A 17809-nucleotide genomic window follows, 5' to 3' on the forward strand; every position below is an offset into this window, starting at 1 on the left:
AAAAAAAAAAATTTACCATATAATGTGATAATTGTGAAACTTTTTTATATTTCTTATTTTAAAAGCCCCATTAAAACTCACTGCTAAATGATAAAAATTTTAATGAAATCAATTAGCAAATTACCTCCTTGGAATCAAGGAAGTTCCTTCGAGTTGAATTTTATCTCATTGAAGATCAAAAGGAATTAATTATAAGAACTGCTATGTTCTTAGAGAATTTTTTCAAAACACTGTATGTAGACATACATACACACACACACCCATTCTCCCTTTGATATTATATATAGTCTCTTCCTAATACCATATGTTCAGATTTTCAGAAATTTGCTGAGGTCATACCAGTTGCACAGGGTGAGGTTCAGTTGGAGAGACCATGCAGAACAGAGACTTGATCCACAAATTACAATCCAAATGCCTAATGCCCTTGGCCAAAGCAGGGTCCTGCCAAAGTAGATGTGTGTCTCAGCAGACCAGGAAGGCCAGAACACAGCTGGGTTTTGGGGCGGGAATGCATGATAACAATTCCACTTAGAATTGAAGCCCATATTTGCCCATAGCTATTCAGAAACTGCTAGGGCTTTGAATAACTAGCTCTCCACATACAGTCTCTCATAGAGCCACGCAGTCCTTGCCTGGGGAAAAAATATTTTTTTATTGATGTGAACATTTTTTTAATTCAGAAAGCCAAGGAGAGGAGCTTTATCCCTCTAGGATTTCCTGAAAAATAATTCTGTGCATGTCCTAAAGGCCCTGCCTTTGCTACAGCAGGATTCCCACTCCTATACAGAAATGCAATGAGGCAGGCCAAGGCCCATTTGGAATTAAATGTGATGAAGAACGTCAAGGATAACAAGAAAGGTTTCTTCAAACACATCAACAACAAAAGGATACTAAGGGAAATGTGAGCCTACTACTGTATGAAAAGAGGGACCCTTGTAACAGAGGTTGCAGAGAAGACTGAAATACCGAATGCCTTCTCAGCTGCCTGTTTGGAAGACTGGGGTGACATTTGCTTTCTTCCATTACTCAAGCCTTTTTTGCTTCAGTCTTCACTAACAAGGACAGTGACATTTTACAAGTGGAAGCGCAGAGTCCCAAACACCTCAGACATCGGGGCTGTTTGAGAATTTAAACCTCTACTGACACAGAGACGAGATCAGGACCACATTTTGGGGGGGATCAAGACAGATGCAGTCCTCCCCAGGGAGCCAGCAGCCCAGTATGGGCAGACACTGGGCTCCTGTATTCCAGCCTAACCCTTTCAGCACAAAATCACTCCTCCTTGTCAGCCCACCTAACTCCCATCTGCAGCAGCATATGCCTGCCTCCACACTCAAGCGGGGTTGCTTTCCACACATGCACCCATGGTCACAGCCAAGAGTAGACATCCATCCTGGACAGTCATGTCTCAGCATCACAGACTTCTGTCTCCTCCCAAGGGCCAGTCTGTCTCTCACAAGCAATGGATAAACCCAAAATGGATGAAAACAAAGATTGCTTCTACCTCCCCTCCACTTCAGTGCATAGTACTGATACCTGTCACTCGTACAGCACAGCCATCCATCCAACAATCCATAAAGTGAAGCAATCAACTAGATGGAAATTGTGCAGTTATTGTATCAGCTCACAGTTTTTGCACACCTGAACAGCAACATTTGCATGAGGTTTAGATTCATTATTTTCCAGGTAGCCCCAGGCAATAAGTACTGTCTGTCATGGATAGATTTTTTTTTTTTCTACACTTCTTTATTGTTCTTTCTTGTCTACTGCAAACTGCTGTGCACCACTGATTACAGAGACTGCAAGCCACTAAACCGCTGCAGCAACAGGTGATAGCAAAGCAGTAAGTTTGGAGGAGGTTGCTGCCTGTGCAACTTTGAAGATGTGCCATGAAGAGAAGAAGATGGTAGTGGTTTGTAGCCAGGATGATCTCAAGTTACAAGAGAAGTGAGGCTGAGGAAGGAGTAATTGGATAAAACAATGCATAAATAAGAGGAATAAGCTTTGATGTGTGGTGGTGTTTAATTCTGAAGGCCAATGCTCGTCAACTTCTCTGAACAAACCTCTTTGCGAGTCTCTAAGACTTTGATGCGATAAGTTAAGCTCCAGAGTGCAATAAAAACCTGTATCTACCATCTTCACAGATGTAAACTATCATTTGCACTGAAAGCTTTTTCACTCCTATCTTAGTGTTTCACTACTCTACGAAGAAACAGTAATAACCTGTCTGACACAGCATTGTGATACTGAATTTCCACCACAAAGCAGGGATGTTTTGATGGTTTCTAGAAAATCAAAAGTGGTTTGGACTCTGTGGGAGAACTTATCCCTTTGGAAGCAAGGCACGTGAGCATGTGCTGTTGCCCTTATTTACTAACCAAAGAGACCATCAGTCTTCCCCACTGCCACCACTAATTCTTACCACAGAGGAGAAGGAAAGCACTCCAGCTCTCCCCATTAGCTGGACTGTCTCTCACAGTACACACAGTTACCCTTCTTTGCAAACTGAATGCATTGGGGGAATGAAGAGGCAGCTTCCTTTTTTGGAAAGCCATTAAAACTATGGGAAAAATAACAAATTGAAAGCATTGACTAGAAAACTGTGGCTCCATATGTCAGCTACACCACAAATGACATCCAGCTCATCTAAACCAGATTAGTTCCTACTGAGAGAGATTGCATTTAACTATTAGGCATGCTGTTGATCTCATTTTTTTCTAAATTGCTTCCAGACTTCTGTCAATCCTTTCAGGGAAGCCAGACAAGAATAAGATGGACTGAGACTACTATGCTGTTGCACCACTACCATCTAGTTAGATAATTTCCATTTTCTCCATGGATGGAGACTGATACGCACCCAGCTGGCCTGTACCCTCTGCCAGTTCAGGCTTATTGCTTTAGTGGCACTAACAACAGGGTTTCTGGAAGTGAGCATGCTACAGTCTACACCTATTTGCACATGGCAAGACACTGGAATCTCATCAAGCAAAGGCACGTGTCCCAGTGCAGGGTTTGCAGCCACGGGTCTGGTAGCCTCCCAGCAATGGCTGCAGAGGCTCTCAGTGTAGAAGCACTTCAAACTTGATGCTTTGGGCTGTTCCTCAGTGTTAGTGGAGGAAAATTTCTTCTGCTCCTTCCAGGAAATGAAGGAAAAAAGTTACAAGGATGACCGCAAACTTATTTCACAGCAAATCTTAAACAATGAACTGTGTGACATACCACAGTTATCTCTCTCTTTGAGCTTGTTTTATAGAAATTTAAAGATTCAGGAGGAAACAAATGCAGACAACCCTCATGACACTGTGATTTCATGTCTGATGGGGTGAAGGAGGTGGGTGGAAATCACTCCCAAACTTTCAATTTTCACTTTAGCATGCAGTGAAATTAAGCCAGCATCTTACTGCACCAACCCTGCCAACTTTCCACTGGCTGCTCTGCACATACTAGGCCTACACATTTCTATTTTCTAGCAATTCCTGGCAAATATCCTGTCTGATTAACAGTAGTTTTACTCCAAAGACATGACGCACAGATAAACACAAGCCATTTGTCTCTTCCAGAAACCACTTCCCTGTCACAGCTCCAGGAAAGACAAGTTTAAGGCAGTGCAGGAGCAGTGACACAGGTTTGGAGGGAGCCCCAGCAGCATCCTCATGTGTGTATATGAACCATAAAGTTAATATTGGATGATTTGCAGTGTATGACCTCAGCATGAGGCCTTATCCTGATTTTGCTGACAGTAACAAGGAGGGCAGGGGGACAGGGAAGTACAAATACAGTAGGACGGTGCTCACAACAGAAAGGCTTATAAAGCTTATTTGTACTCTGCTGCCCAGCAGTTGGCATGGTTGGGCGAAGACCCTCAAAACTTCTCATATATCAAATAATGACCAATTTCAGGGGTGGGAAATGCTCAATGCACAAGTGCATGCCATCTTTAAAAGGTGTGTGGGTTTGCAATGTCAGATCCCCAGGCAAAGCCCAGAGGGAGGTAAGGAGCCACCTCAGAAGAAAGAGTGGGTATGAAGAGGACAGAGTTCTGTCACAGAGCTGGCTTCACAGACCACCCAGCTAGGACATGGTGACTCGTCAGCAGCAGAGAAACTTTCCAGGACATCCTCTGCCTTATCCTTCTCCCACATATTAATGTCAGCAGCAAGCGTGCTGCTGGCTGTTGCCAACTTTGGACAGGAGGGCAAACGGATAAAAGCAAATAAGTAAATAAAATCAGAGGTCTTGTCCACAAGAAGAACATCTTGTCCTTCAAACACCCATGCTTCCTCAAGCTGCTACAATCAAGAAGTGAAAGATGATGTCCAGGACAGAAAGGAGAAAGCAAGCGGGTGCTTTCCCCAAAATGTTTCTCTCAAGGACAAGAAATCTTACGAGATAGCCTATCTTCTACCTAACAATACACTCATTCATCTAGTTTTGTTAATTGCTCTTGGCCAAGAAGACACTGCCTCCTGAAGTCTTTAAAAAAGGAAACACAATACAAGAGTCTCACATGCACCAGAGAGGGGGAAATTAAAACGCTGCCACATGGGATTTGCAGCAGAACAAAGAGGCGCAGCCATGGTTCAGAGCTGAAGCCCTCCCTCTGCATCTGTCTCACACCCAGACCTTTGGAGGATCCAAACAGGGACCTTATAGCACCCAAAACACAGCAGCGATTTAGTATAAACTGTTGCAGAAGTACCCCAAAGTGAGCAAAGCAAGCCTTCCCCCTGCCCCGTCTTCTAATCCCCTGACAAATCACAGTGCAAAAATTAAAGTGTTTCTATATGATAGGCAAATTGGTTCATGATTGCAATGTAATTCAGAATTTTTACTCTGTGCCACAGTGAAGCATTAGAGGCCAAGCTCAGATCAGTATCTTCTCATTATTTACGTTAGGAGAGAGCTGCTGCCTCAAAAACACAGTTCAGAAACTTATTATTCCTCCAATAAAGTGCAACCATGCACTTTACCACTCACAGGGTCCGTTCAGTCATTGTGCTACTCTCCCAACTTCATCCAAAATCCAACTGCCACTGGGCAGCCACACATTACCAAAAAAAAAAAAAAAAAAAAATATCAATAGTAGTGAGTTACTGTAGCAGTTAGTGTAGCAAGGAAGATAAGCCCCACTCACGGCCCCACAATCCTTACCTTCATAGCAGGGCAAGAGTTGTCTCCCATTGGACTGTAAGTTGGGAGGAATGATGTTGCAGAAGCCATGGGGCAAGATGTACTCTGTCTCATAGTAGATGTTTTTCCAGCGGTGTGCACATGCCTGAATAGATCATATCACATGGGTTATTAGCCCACAGTCATAGGAGAGCCCTCTGACCAAGGCAGAGCACGCATGAACAGGACCACTGAGCACCACCTCTGCCCCATAACCCCCTTGTGTTCTCCTTACATCCCACTCTTTCTACATAAAGTATCTTCTGACTGTTCTCTTCTGCAGTTCATGACTCTACCTGACCTGGCAGCTCAGATCTCAGTATTCACATGTGCATGACGAGGAAAACAAGACAGCTCAGAGTATATCAGAGCTCATGCTGGAGATTCCAGGATCTCTTACTGTGCATGAATCCTCACAGACAGCAAAGCTTTTCTACCTAAAGATGCACTAACAGAACATAGTCAAGCCACATAAAAGTGAAAAACAGGAATAAAGACATTGAGAATACTTAGAAAGTTACTAAGACCATATTAGAAACTTATCCCACCAGAGGATGCATGTGTGAGTCAAAGTTTTTTTTCTAGCAGGAAAGGCAGCTCTGTTTCTGGTGACAGATGTGCTGAGCCTTGCTTACTGGTAATGAATTTAAGTGAAAATGCCAGAGATTTTGCAGCAACAAGTGTGGCAACATTAACCAAGGTGCAGATGAGTTGCACAGGTTGAAGTGCCTTTCCCTTCACAGTGAAGAATGAAACCATCCTGAAAAACCTCAGGACTCATCAGCACACTTGCTCAGTACAACTGCCATGCACAGGCACACATGCAAGCAATGTAGAGCCTGGTTCACAACTTCCCACAACTCATTTGCTCCAAAAGTTAACACTGCACTACTGCCAGACAAACCACAAGTTGCCTTGTGCTCAGGGTTAACTTGGAATAAAAGGAAAGAAAATGTAAAACAGCAAGGGCTTTGAACTTGAGCACATGCCAGGCCATATCTCCAGCTGGTATAAGTCTACTCTGAAGTCAGTGTAGATGTGTCCATTTATATCATTCAAGGCCTGGCCCCATGCAAACAGAGCAGCCTCTATGCTACAAATCATCTCCTCCACATACTTTTCCTCAAAGCTTTGTATCAGTCCCCTTCACGAACCGCATATTTGACTGCATCCCCCCCAAATGAGATACCCTCAGTCTTCCATCCCTGTGTGCTACCCCACCTTTCTGCCTCAGCACCTCAATGTTGTTAAAAATTATATCCATCCATAATGCAGGCACAATTGTGTCACCTCTCCAGTAAAGGATGTGAGAAGTGTATCAACCACTGGGAAGCTCAAATCCAGCCACCACCAGAGAGAGGCCCCTTATCTCCAAAAAGACATAAACAGGTAATACTACTCCCACAGAGCAAAATCAGTTGTGCAAAAGCCTGTTCTGTATTAGCTGTGCTACACTTGGAGTTTGATATTTTTTGCTTTCCTAACTTCCAGTGCTCAAGGAGAAGCACATACCTCCTTAAGATCACAGAGGGACAGTCTGATGCTTTTCTATTTAGTCTGTCACACAAACACAAAACTCTGATTTAGTAACATCCTGGCACAATATGGGCTCAAACACAATCCACATTTTACCAAACACTAGCTAAAGCCCCCTGGAACACTCCTCACCTTCCCTACTGCCCCTTTCCACTAAAGCTGGTACTCTTATCAGGCAATTGGGGAAGGCTGATAAGAGAAAAATTTAGGCCACTAACCAGTTTCAAAGCAAAAGCAACAACTTCTTTATACAATCTACAGTTAAGTTGTGGAACTAGTTAATCTAACACAGGACCTCAAGAGCATGAATATTTCACACAGGCGAGTACACTTACTTATGCAAAAAAAAAAAAAAATCATCCAGGGCTATTGACCACAAAGATATTAGTCTGACTTAAAGGAATTCCCGGAAGAAATGCAGTAAATAGAGTTGTAATGCCTTACAATAGACTGCACACACTCCTAACTAAAGAGACTCACTCACGTTAGCTAGTAATTTTGTTAAAAAACTAAAAATTTGGCAAATATGTCTAGGAACGCACATTTAGACATGTTTTCTCAGAACACTAGTTTCTCAAAGGGGCTTCAAAGAAAAGTTACATTTTAAAGAAATACTGATCCTTAAAATTATAAGAGCACATGTACTAAAAGCCATCTGCTCATGGGAAAGTCACAAATCTTTTTTATTAAAAAGTTATCCCAAAACAGAATAACAATGACCTGAAAAAGCCAGGTAATTTCCATCCAAAAAGGAATCTGCATGCATTCATTCCAGGCATGCAGATGTGCACAGACATATAATTAGCAGTTGAAGAGTCAGTGCTTTGGTTATAAATATCAATGAGAATTATATATTTAAATATCCTCAAGCATCTGGACATGATCTACTTGGTGAGGGACAGCATAATCTTGTCAGAAGGCTGCGTTAGGGCTGCTTTAAATCAGTGCCACTTGTGGAGACATTTTACTAGCTTAATCTGCACTGACACAAGCACACCCCCAGTTGCATATTTTACTTTAGCTACATTTCACTTTTTACCTCCTTTATGTGTGAAGATTCTATCCCTTCAGCCCCAGTTTAGGGCCTCACAGCCTGCCCATGTCTCTCACCCTTGTAGCCTCCACTCAGCCAGCCAGCAAACAGCCCCATTCTTGGTGGTTGCCCAGCTTTTTGCCCTACCAGCACTCGCTTAATTTTCTGCTTCTGTCTGGGGAAATGATCCCCAAGCATCAGCTGCAACCTGTTTCCCTTTGAACCAAAATACACAAAACCATTATTCTTAAGATATAATATTGACAAAAATGTTTCAGCCTAAAAATGTTTGCCTAAAAAAGAGTATGAGCTACCTTCTAAAAATGGATTAGGATGACTTTGTCTAGTTCAGTCTGATGACTGGACAATGAAGAGGATGTTGTGTTTTGAGGTAGCGTTATCCTCAGTGCAAGTTACTCCTCAGTCGTTACACAGGACTGAGCACACATATACCTCAGGATAACCCTTGAAAATATGAATAGCTTACACTATCCATGAACGCCTTAATTTTGCGCTCTGCAGTACATGTTTATAGGGTATGTTATTTATATCTTTTTCTCCCCTCCTCCTCTAGTCCTGACCACACTTAAGAAATCCAAGAAAAGTAAAGCTAGCCCCTATAACACTGGCAAGCTGTATACCAAAAGAGATGATGGGATAAAATATCACAGTACTGTCACATAAAGGTATTAAAGCCACCTGCTCCCTTCACAGGGAAGTTGGTGTACAAGCATTTGGGGCATAACCATTTGGACTGTAAGCACATATTAAAAAAAATACCTTTGTGGGAAGCAGCTTTGTCCTCTGGCCTTACACAGGTGGTTGGCACAGTAATCACTGTACAAGATCTTTCTCACTAGCAGCTTTTTGATAGTTTGATGCCATGTACCAGGGCAGTCCCCTGTCTCGCTAGAAAGATGGGGCCAACTGAAAGTTTTCTACTCACAAAGAGCAGTGTCTAGAATTAGACTGTTGTCAGGATTACTCTGATAATAGGAAATTAATATAAATAAATAAAAAATACAGCCACAAAGACTCATTTTACATTTTTCCTTGTAAGTTCTGACATGTCATACATATGTTCAAGGAAAATAAGCATATTCCCTACATAAACACAGGCAAACTACAAAAAGAACAAACTAGTAGGTACCTCCCAGACAAAGTTCCATTTATTCGGCTCAAAGATATAATCTCTCAGGTTTAGGAAGAAGCCCTTGGGTGACACGAGTCAAGTGTGATGGCTTGGAATCTTCCCTCTATAAACTGCATTTTTGGGCTGGGGGCTCACTTTCCCTTCTGCTTGAAGGAAGAGACTACAGAATCTGCTGCCTCTTACTCTGGACTCAGTCAGTCACTGCCAAACACATTAATCCTGACATGCTTACCATTACAATCAGACAGCAGCAACAGTTTTAACAGATCAAAGAAAAGCATGGACTTACCAGCACACTTCCACCAGCCTTCGGTTGTCTAGCCAGGCTCACACCCATCCATTCATCATCTCTGTCTTCTTTACAGGTCTTTCCACAGGGTGTGCCCCGAGAATTGCCTACAGAAAGACAGTAAAGGCAGCAAAGCAAGGAGGCATGAGTTTTAAATACCCACCAAAGAATCCTGACAAGTAATGAGATTGCCCTTTAAACATCCGATGGCGCTTTACTTTCCTCCTGATTATTAGTTCTTGAATGCATTAATCAGGACAATGCTCTCACTCCTGATAGGCACCACACACATACATAGTTGACAGACCCTGTCCCCAACAGCCAGCAGCTATTACAGCATGTCCACAGCTCTACTTGAATAAACCACCAAATGATCAAGTAAATGGGAGAGACATCAGATTCCCTCCAGAATGCAATTAAAGCAAAAATTACTCTTGCAAATGAGATAGGGAGCACTTAAAAAAAAAAGAGGACGAAATCTTTAGTCCTGTCAGGCAGCATTCACAAATCCATGATAATTTACATTACAGTAGCAGGACAAATCACTTAGCCAAAACGCTGTTTTAACACATGTAAACTTCATGAACAGAAATTCTACTTGACTCGGTATAAGTATGAAAAGATGAACAATACTAACATCACTTTTTTTATAGGCAGAGAAAGCAACATGTCACCAAGAAAATCAAACTATTAAAAGGCTTCAATCTGCACCATCATTATCCAGCATGAGATTTTAAATTAGAATTTTACTTTAGGACTCCACCTTCCTCTGACTCAGACAGCACGCTGGAGAAACTGAAGTCAATCCTGACCAAGTGCAATAGCGTACATCTCTTACTGAGAGCATTTCATCACAAAGAGCAAACTCCAGGAATGATTTGCTGCATTATGGGGGAACACACTGTTACACTGAAGCAGGTGAAGAAAAGACAGCAGCTTAGTGTAAGCAGGGAAAAATCCACCTTTACCTAGTTACTTGTTGGAAAGAGCGAGCAAGGCCACTGGGAGGACACCAGCATGAGGTGGGATGTTATTTTGTAATGCTGAAGAGAATAAGACACTTTTGCTACCATTGCTCAAAATCCATCAGAAAGGCTGATGACTCCTTGTTAGTGTTTTGGGGCCAATTTGAAGCTGGCAGAAGCATTGCTAGCCATATGGGTTGGATTTTTTTTGGTTCCTTCCATCTGTCCCAAAGCATCATAACTACCTACCTCGTCCCATATCCAGTTCTGTGCATCTTCTGTCAGGATTGGTATGGACTCGACATTTAAACACTGCTCCTGGGGACTGAACAGAGGTGCTGTATTTAGATTCTGCCTTCGGAGCACCAACCAAGACCCTGGAAACCAAAAGCAAAGTAACAAGTGATTAACTTCAGGAGAAAATTAAAAAAAATGAACAAACACACCACCAAGGCTCCCATTGCCAGAGCTTCCTCAGCAAAAGCACTTTTCTCAGCAACCTCGTAAAATGATGATACTGACTCACAAATTGAAAACACCACACACAATAAAGGCATTTTTCCACAGTGAAGGCATAAATACTTTATCAAGTTAAATTTCTATTAAGATTGTAACACATTTAAAGTTACACACCCTCACCACACACACACCCAAAGCATTTTGGAAATCAACAGGATGGACAGCTGCATCCATTTTTCCTCAGTTTTAGCTACATCCCTGTCAACCCAGAGCTGATACACACACCTACAAGAGGACAAAATCTGAACCTTCATGCTTGCGAGCCAGCCCAAGATTTGTAAGTGTGTTTAGGAAGTGGAAGCACAAACAGCAGTATAAGCAAATCTCTTCCACAATGCATTGCTATCAGCCAACTTTATCCTTGAGGCTGTGAAGACTTTACTTGGACTATTTATCCCACATGAGACCTACTGTTTCTGAGAAGCACCAATGCCCAGTTCTGATCACAGGGTTACTCTTGACAGATGATGAGCACCTTTTAATTACTTGTGTTAGGATCCAGTTAAATTGTTTAGCAAGCTGGCATCTACCTGCTCATGCCCTAAGGGATGCCTTTTCAGAAGGATTACAGGGGGAGCACAAGTATTAAGTGAGTCCTTTCACTGCCTCCTCATTAAAGGGACAATCTTTCTCAACTAGCTATGAGTCCAGATCTAGGCACATGAGGATGAGGATGGAGGTTAAGCAGGAGGAAGGCAGATCAAGGGAGGGCAGTGGGGACCACCAGGTAGTTAAGTAACAGTTCTGTAATGCTCTTGCTATGTCAGGCATGACAGAGCTTCTGCATGTAAAAAAATCCTCACTGAAGTTAAGCCCAGGGCAGAACTAAGGGCAACCATCTCTGAAAGGCTGAGGCTCCAGCACTCCTGTGCGGACCCAGCCTGGTACTTGGGAGGCAGCAGCTGACCAAGGAAACACTGCTCTTGGTTTAGCCACTAAAGGGATAAAGAGCTACTGATGCAAAGTCAGTCTGTATACACAACTTTCCCATGGCACAGATGGACAGCCCAGCACCAGTCCCAAAGTGGATGCTTTCCCTGTTTTAAACAACTTTTCCTTCATCCTCTAAAGTTACATCCACAATCACCACCCATCATCACCATCCCAGTAAACACAGGAAGACCCAAGACACAACGTGTGCATGTGTCCAGGGTCAACCTGAGTCATCTGGAAGAGCTTCTCCCGCATCAGAGCCTCATCTATACCCAACAACAGTACGTCTCCACTCCTGACACACTCCCCTGGACATAGGATACAACAAAACTACCCTGTGGCCCTTGATGTGTTTACAAAAAGAAGCGAAACCCCTGCATTAAGTGACCATTTTCTCTGAAGTTTCTTGGGCTAGGCTGTATCATTTGGAGAATTCTGATGGGGTTGCAGTCTTGCACTCTACAATGCACATCATGTTTTCACAAGTGAGAAGAATTAATGTCCAAAATACTTAAATTGCTAAAACCTACAAAACCGGCACACATTGGGCAGCAAGTGAAAAGGAGTTTGAAATAACAGCTCCACATGGAAATCCCACTAGGCAGGCTGCAGGCACAAAATCAAATGCCAGTCATCTCATTTACACAGGCAATGAATGCTTATCATTCACTTATTGACATTCATGAGGTCTAACAAAAATAAATATTACTAGCTTAAATAGTTACAGGTTCAAATTACAAGTGGCAAGAAACTGTTTCTATGACCTGTTATAACAATCAGATAATGTAGGCCACACTGATCTCCAGCTTACAAGAAGCTTTGCTCTAACCTAAGAAAAGTAAATACAATTCAGCAACTAGTGCACAAAAAACTTTGCGTTGTAGCATAAAAGATAGAGATGATGGAGTCTAAATTACAAAGATTTTTCAGCTTTCTTTAAAAAGCCAAATGGGAAAATTTAATAATCAATGATTTGAGTAGGCTACTGGCTCAGATAATATTGCTGTCTTGAGCAAATACACCTTTCAAAAAGAAAATGTCTGTTGACATTTCTTCACGTGGACTGAGAAGAAGGAAGCAGAGAGTGACACGTGCCAAAAGCAAATCTCTTTCAGATTCTCCTGAATATTCATTCATTCAAATTTGATATTTTACCTACATCCCACACTATGTCATCTTAGGATCTTGTCTCATTCTTTCACTCTTGCACCTAAAACCCAGCAGTTAAAACCTTTGCAGATCTCCTGTTCCATCTGGCATGATCTATGCTCATCCATGTCCTGAGATGGTTACCTTCAGGGAAATGGGAGGTTTTTTTGTTGATTCACATGCTTTTTGGTTGGTATTTGTCACATACCAATTATTTCAATTTTATTCAAAGGTTTGAGACCGGAATATTTCGTTTGCCAGCATAAAGACTTGCTTACTCTTTCACTAGTTTGTAATGGCTTAACTGTTGTAAGAAAGTCACCTATTTAACTGTCATGAGACTTTCAGCAGGCCTGGATAGAAGACTCATTTCCATCTAAATATTTTGGGACTCCTTGAGCAAAACAAACACCTGTTTTGTATCTCTATACATTTAAAACACTTGTGAAACCTTTTGTGATTTCTATGAAACAATGCTACAATCAGAGAAAGTGTTTTTCGTCTAGTACCATATCAACTCAGAAAATCATTTAAAAAAAAATCTTAGTGTCTAATACAGTCTTCTCACATTTAAGTGTTGTGGAGTCTTGCCTGGCACAAACACAGAAGATATAAATACAGCTAGCAGAAGTACAACCTTCCAACATCACTCTTGTTTAAGCAGTTCTGGTTTAAAATAGCCTGATTTTTGTGGTATAGATCTCCAGTGCTGCTATACGACTACTTGTGCTGTCAGCAAGCAAGTACCAGCAGTTCTCCAGCCTTTTGCCAAAAGGTTTACTAAGCGGATAATACTCTCTGCACAGATTATAAATGACTGCTGGTTCTCACCACAACCATACTATTCTGTGGGAAGCCCCTAGAATATTTTTGAGTATCTGCCTGAAGATACCTTGAAGAAGAAATCCCCTCAAGAGAGAGATTTCTTCCTATGGAAGACAACTGAGGGCAGAAGGAGTAGAGTTCAGGGCCTTTTTAGAGTCACTTTTGCTTGAGGTGCAAAACAAATCTGTAAGCAACAGCCTCATTCCACTGGCTCTGTGAAAAAAATATTGGTGTCTAAATCAAAATAAGGAGTAGCAGGCAGAAAGGCCACTTAACCCTCTCTTCTTGCATTCATACTCACATAAGGAAGTCAAAACACTTTCATCTGTACTGAGACAACAACACAGCTGCATGGCCAGAAACCATTCCACTGCAGGAGTCACAGCTGCCAATATTAATGGATGACAAGAAGCTTTCTTGGCCAAAGGGAAATTCACACCTTCGTAAAATTACTTTCTGTAGAACATTAACAATCACTTCACTGGTGATTGACCCTCGGGACATACAGATTTGGAAAATAAGTGCTGCATTTAACAGAAGGAACAGGGAGAAAAAGTGCAGAGCTGACTAAATGGCTGGAGAGATGCCATGTACACTAAGCATCAGCCTGCAGCATGTCAGCAGCGATTAGGCAATCACAACTCAAGGACTGTAGGTACCTCACCTCACTGCAATGTTAAGTGGCAGGGAAAAGAAGTCTTTAAATATCCTTGCATACCAGAGCTGATTTCAAAAGCAGTACCAGAGGAGGGTGCACTACCATCATATCCCAGTTGAGCTTCTTCCCTTTAGAAAGATCTCTGTTACTTGCAATAAAAACCCCAGGTACTTGGGGTACACTGAGGATGAAACCTCAGTGTTGCATCCATTACATGCAGAGCAAGAAGCAGTAGAGCTGGATGACCTGTGACCAAAGACAGCAAGTTCAGATTCCCCAAAATGCCATGGTAACACCTACAGCATCACTGCTTAGATTATGCAACACAACACCCAGCCACCACAGGGTCAGTCTGTCCCAGCCTTTGTTCTGGTTGCACACAAGTACATGACACACTAAAAAAAACACATCCATCAGCCTGAGATGCAGAACAGCCTTCATTATTTCAGCAGCAGCGCAATCCAGTGAAGAGCAGGACTGAGGGAATGATGCAACAGCACAGAAAACAGACTCATTCCATATTGTAAAATACAGCAGGACACCATGCAATTAAACTGACTCCATTACTTTTTCAAGCCAGATCATTTTGCCAGGAAAGATAAAGTGGTCACCCTGGACTTGCTAGGGATTTGAGGGTGGCAGCAAGAAGCGGGAATAAAGAGCGGAAAGGAGAGAAAATAAAGTAACGCTTTAAAAAAGAACAATCAAAGATTTCACATTATTAACAGTTTTTACTGGGGAAAAAATTGACATTTGTTTCTTTTTAAACTGTCTGGGGTCATTTTTTGGTCATTTTTTGAGTCTTTAGTCGTAGTTTCAAAATTACATCCAGAGAACAGAAGCACTTCAGCTTGTCTCTGCTCCAAATGCAAGTAGCCACCTGGTTCCTCACTCGGCTGAAAATAGCAATGATAGGTAACTGAGTAAACTTGTCAAGATTTACAGCCATAAAAGCCATTTAAGGAAGGAAAAGCAGACATCATCAGAAATACATCAGCAACATCAGCACATCTGTGATAATAAACTTTTTTTTGAGATAAAAAAGTGTGCAAAAACACCTTCTAAATGGAACTATCTTTGCAATCAACTATTTCATAAAAGGTCAAAGGCACTGACTTGCTCCACTATTGTTGTGGTGGTTGAACACTCATATTCCACTATAATTTCTGCGTCAAGGACTGTGTACCAGCTTGACTACTCACATTTATCTGATGTAACATTTCAAGCAAAATATTCCCCCCCCCCTTTCATCCTACAAGAATATTTGGCTCATATAAATTTTGAAGAATCACCAAACTCTGAATCAGTTTACTGAAAACCTGCAAGCCTGCAGTAGACAATATAAATATGTGCCTTTGTGGTCTTGGAAAACAAACAGTTGAAACAGGCCTGGCTATTACAGATACCATTTTCATATGAATCTGTGGCTATATATATGTGCACACACATGTATACACACACAGATATGTACACACATACTAGCACATGGACAGGCTACTGCAAACAACACAGCTCTCATGATCAGAAGCATGTTAGGTGAGTATCATGCCCTCATGCAACAAAGAGCAAGAAGCCCCTGAACACTTTCAAATGCTTGAGAGTCTATTAATATATTAAACAATATTAGATGGGTAGGGGCTCTATCAGCCGCAGATATGCCTGATCACATTTTTGCAGGCTCATATAGTGCACAGCTCACTGGGCAAGTCATGAATGCCCAAAATATCAGTCTAAAGTCAATTTAGCTTAACTACTTTCTATTGCAGTATACAGGTCAAATGGACATGAGAAAACTTAAATCATAGCTCTTCCTTGGGTATATAAATGTTTGAAGAAGAAAAAACTGACACACAAAACCAAACAGTAAACCTATTACTTTTAAGAGGAGCTTTATGCTATAATGGGATGAATAGAAAACATTTTTACTACATATTCCCTGTAACTGACTTCAGCCTTTCCCCAGAATATCACAGTTAAAAGAGAAGGGAAAAAAATCGTCCAGTGACTCTACAAGCTAGTTAAGGAAATACATCTACAGCTTTGCAACAGAAACCTGACAAAGCTGAAAAATGTTGAGAGTTCCACTAAGCATTTCCCCCTGTACTCATCTAATACATTGGGATTGTTTATTGTACATTAGTAACCTGCAACTGGGAATTGGTTTAAACTTGAAATCAGAGACTTTATGCTCTGAAAGGATGTATAAGATTCTGTACAGTATAAATATGGGTTTGAAATACTATTATGTAATACTGGAGGCTTTTATGCCCAGTTGAAGTGGGCATAGATAAAGGCACTTACTAGGGTTCAGCCCTTTAATGTTTTGAATGTCAAGGAAGATTGGCTAGATCTTTTAAGCTTTTCAGAAATATGTTAAACACTTTAAATGTTTATTATGTTGTAGTGAGAAAAAAATGTGCTTGCAATCAGAATATGCTCATTCAGTACAGGGAGTGGCATCTTCAGAAAACTGGAAGAAGGTTGCATATACTTCTAAGCAAGATTCATTGTTGACCTTTAGGATGCATGCAAACATTAAGAGCACAACTATGCATAGCAAATTAGAATCAAGGAGAGTGCAAAATATGTATCTCCCAAGCTTGTTATCCCAGGGTCTGTTGGGAACAAGATTTTGAAGTACCCATAAAGGCAAACTTTCTCATTCCACAATGAAAAGAGGAGCTTTCCCATCAGTGGTGACAATACCACCCCCAAGATTTCTGACAGTGCTGATGTTGACCATATTAAACTGCTGTTAACCCTTCTGAGTGTTAGGGCTAGCAATTTCTTTATTTAAAAATATTTAATGATCTTAGATGTTTGTTGTTTTGGTTTGTTTTTTTTTTCTGGGTGTCATAGCCAAGGCTCCATGAATCACCTCCACTTTCAAAAAACTGAAGTTTGCATAACTAGAGATTTTAATTTCAAACACTAGACTTCTAACAGATCCCTGCCTTCAGATGGATGCCCAACACTTATAGTCCAGCATGTTTCCAAACCAAGTGGGATTTCTGGGAGACTCTCCTTCCTAGTCTATCTCCCCTTCCAAAAAATCACAGCAGCAGATGCTATCTGAAGATAATTCATATTATCAATCAGAACAATGGACATTTACATAAGGAGCAACAAATTCTATCATTTACATCCCACCATACTGCACTAGATCAGCATTTCATTCACACTACTGTGAATCCCCAGCAATTTGTGTTGAACACAAGCTGCTTTCAGCCTTTACATCCTTCACTGGTTCCTGACCAAAGTTAAGCATTGCTTTAAACTGAGAGCTTTTCTTCTCCCAGGGTGCTTTTCCTCTACAAAGTCTTCCGATAAGTCCTAAAAATTAATGCTCTGTAAAAGCCACTATGGAGAAAGGCAGAGCATAGAATTACTTGTGAACTAAAGGGTGTGAAAGAAACTCATTTTTAAAGAACTGAACGCCAGAATGAATACATTTATTTATACCACAGTGCACCAAAGTTCCAATATCAATAGCTGAGTCATTGGGCCATATCTAAGTATAAAAGATAAAGACATGCTTTGTGGACATTTATTGGCAGCAATGGCTCCTACTCACATTAGA

At 41.4% G+C, this 17809-nt stretch overlaps 1 protein-coding gene across 1 annotated transcript; it reads right to left on the reverse strand.

Annotated features, from left to right (window-relative positions):
* Positions 1-4417: 4417 nt before the first annotated feature.
* On the reverse strand, positions 4418-11852 carry LOC108640147 (integrin alpha-9-like). Its single transcript, XM_018075098.1, has 5 exons — positions 11752-11852; positions 10395-10522; positions 9181-9287; positions 5152-5275; positions 4418-4473 (listed from the first exon to the last, which is right to left on the reverse strand). The coding sequence occupies exons 1-5, from the start codon at positions 11850-11852 to the stop codon at positions 4418-4420; spliced, it is 516 nt and encodes a 171-aa protein (XP_017930587.1).
* Between the last annotated feature and the right edge of the window lie 5957 nt (positions 11853-17809).

The sequence above is a fragment of the Manacus vitellinus genome, unplaced genomic scaffold (genome assembly GCF_001715985.3).
Source record: "Manacus vitellinus isolate BGI_N305 unplaced genomic scaffold, ASM171598v3 scaffold_3_pilon, whole genome shotgun sequence".
In the NCBI taxonomy this organism is placed as follows: Eukaryota; Metazoa; Chordata; class Aves; order Passeriformes; family Pipridae; genus Manacus; species Manacus vitellinus.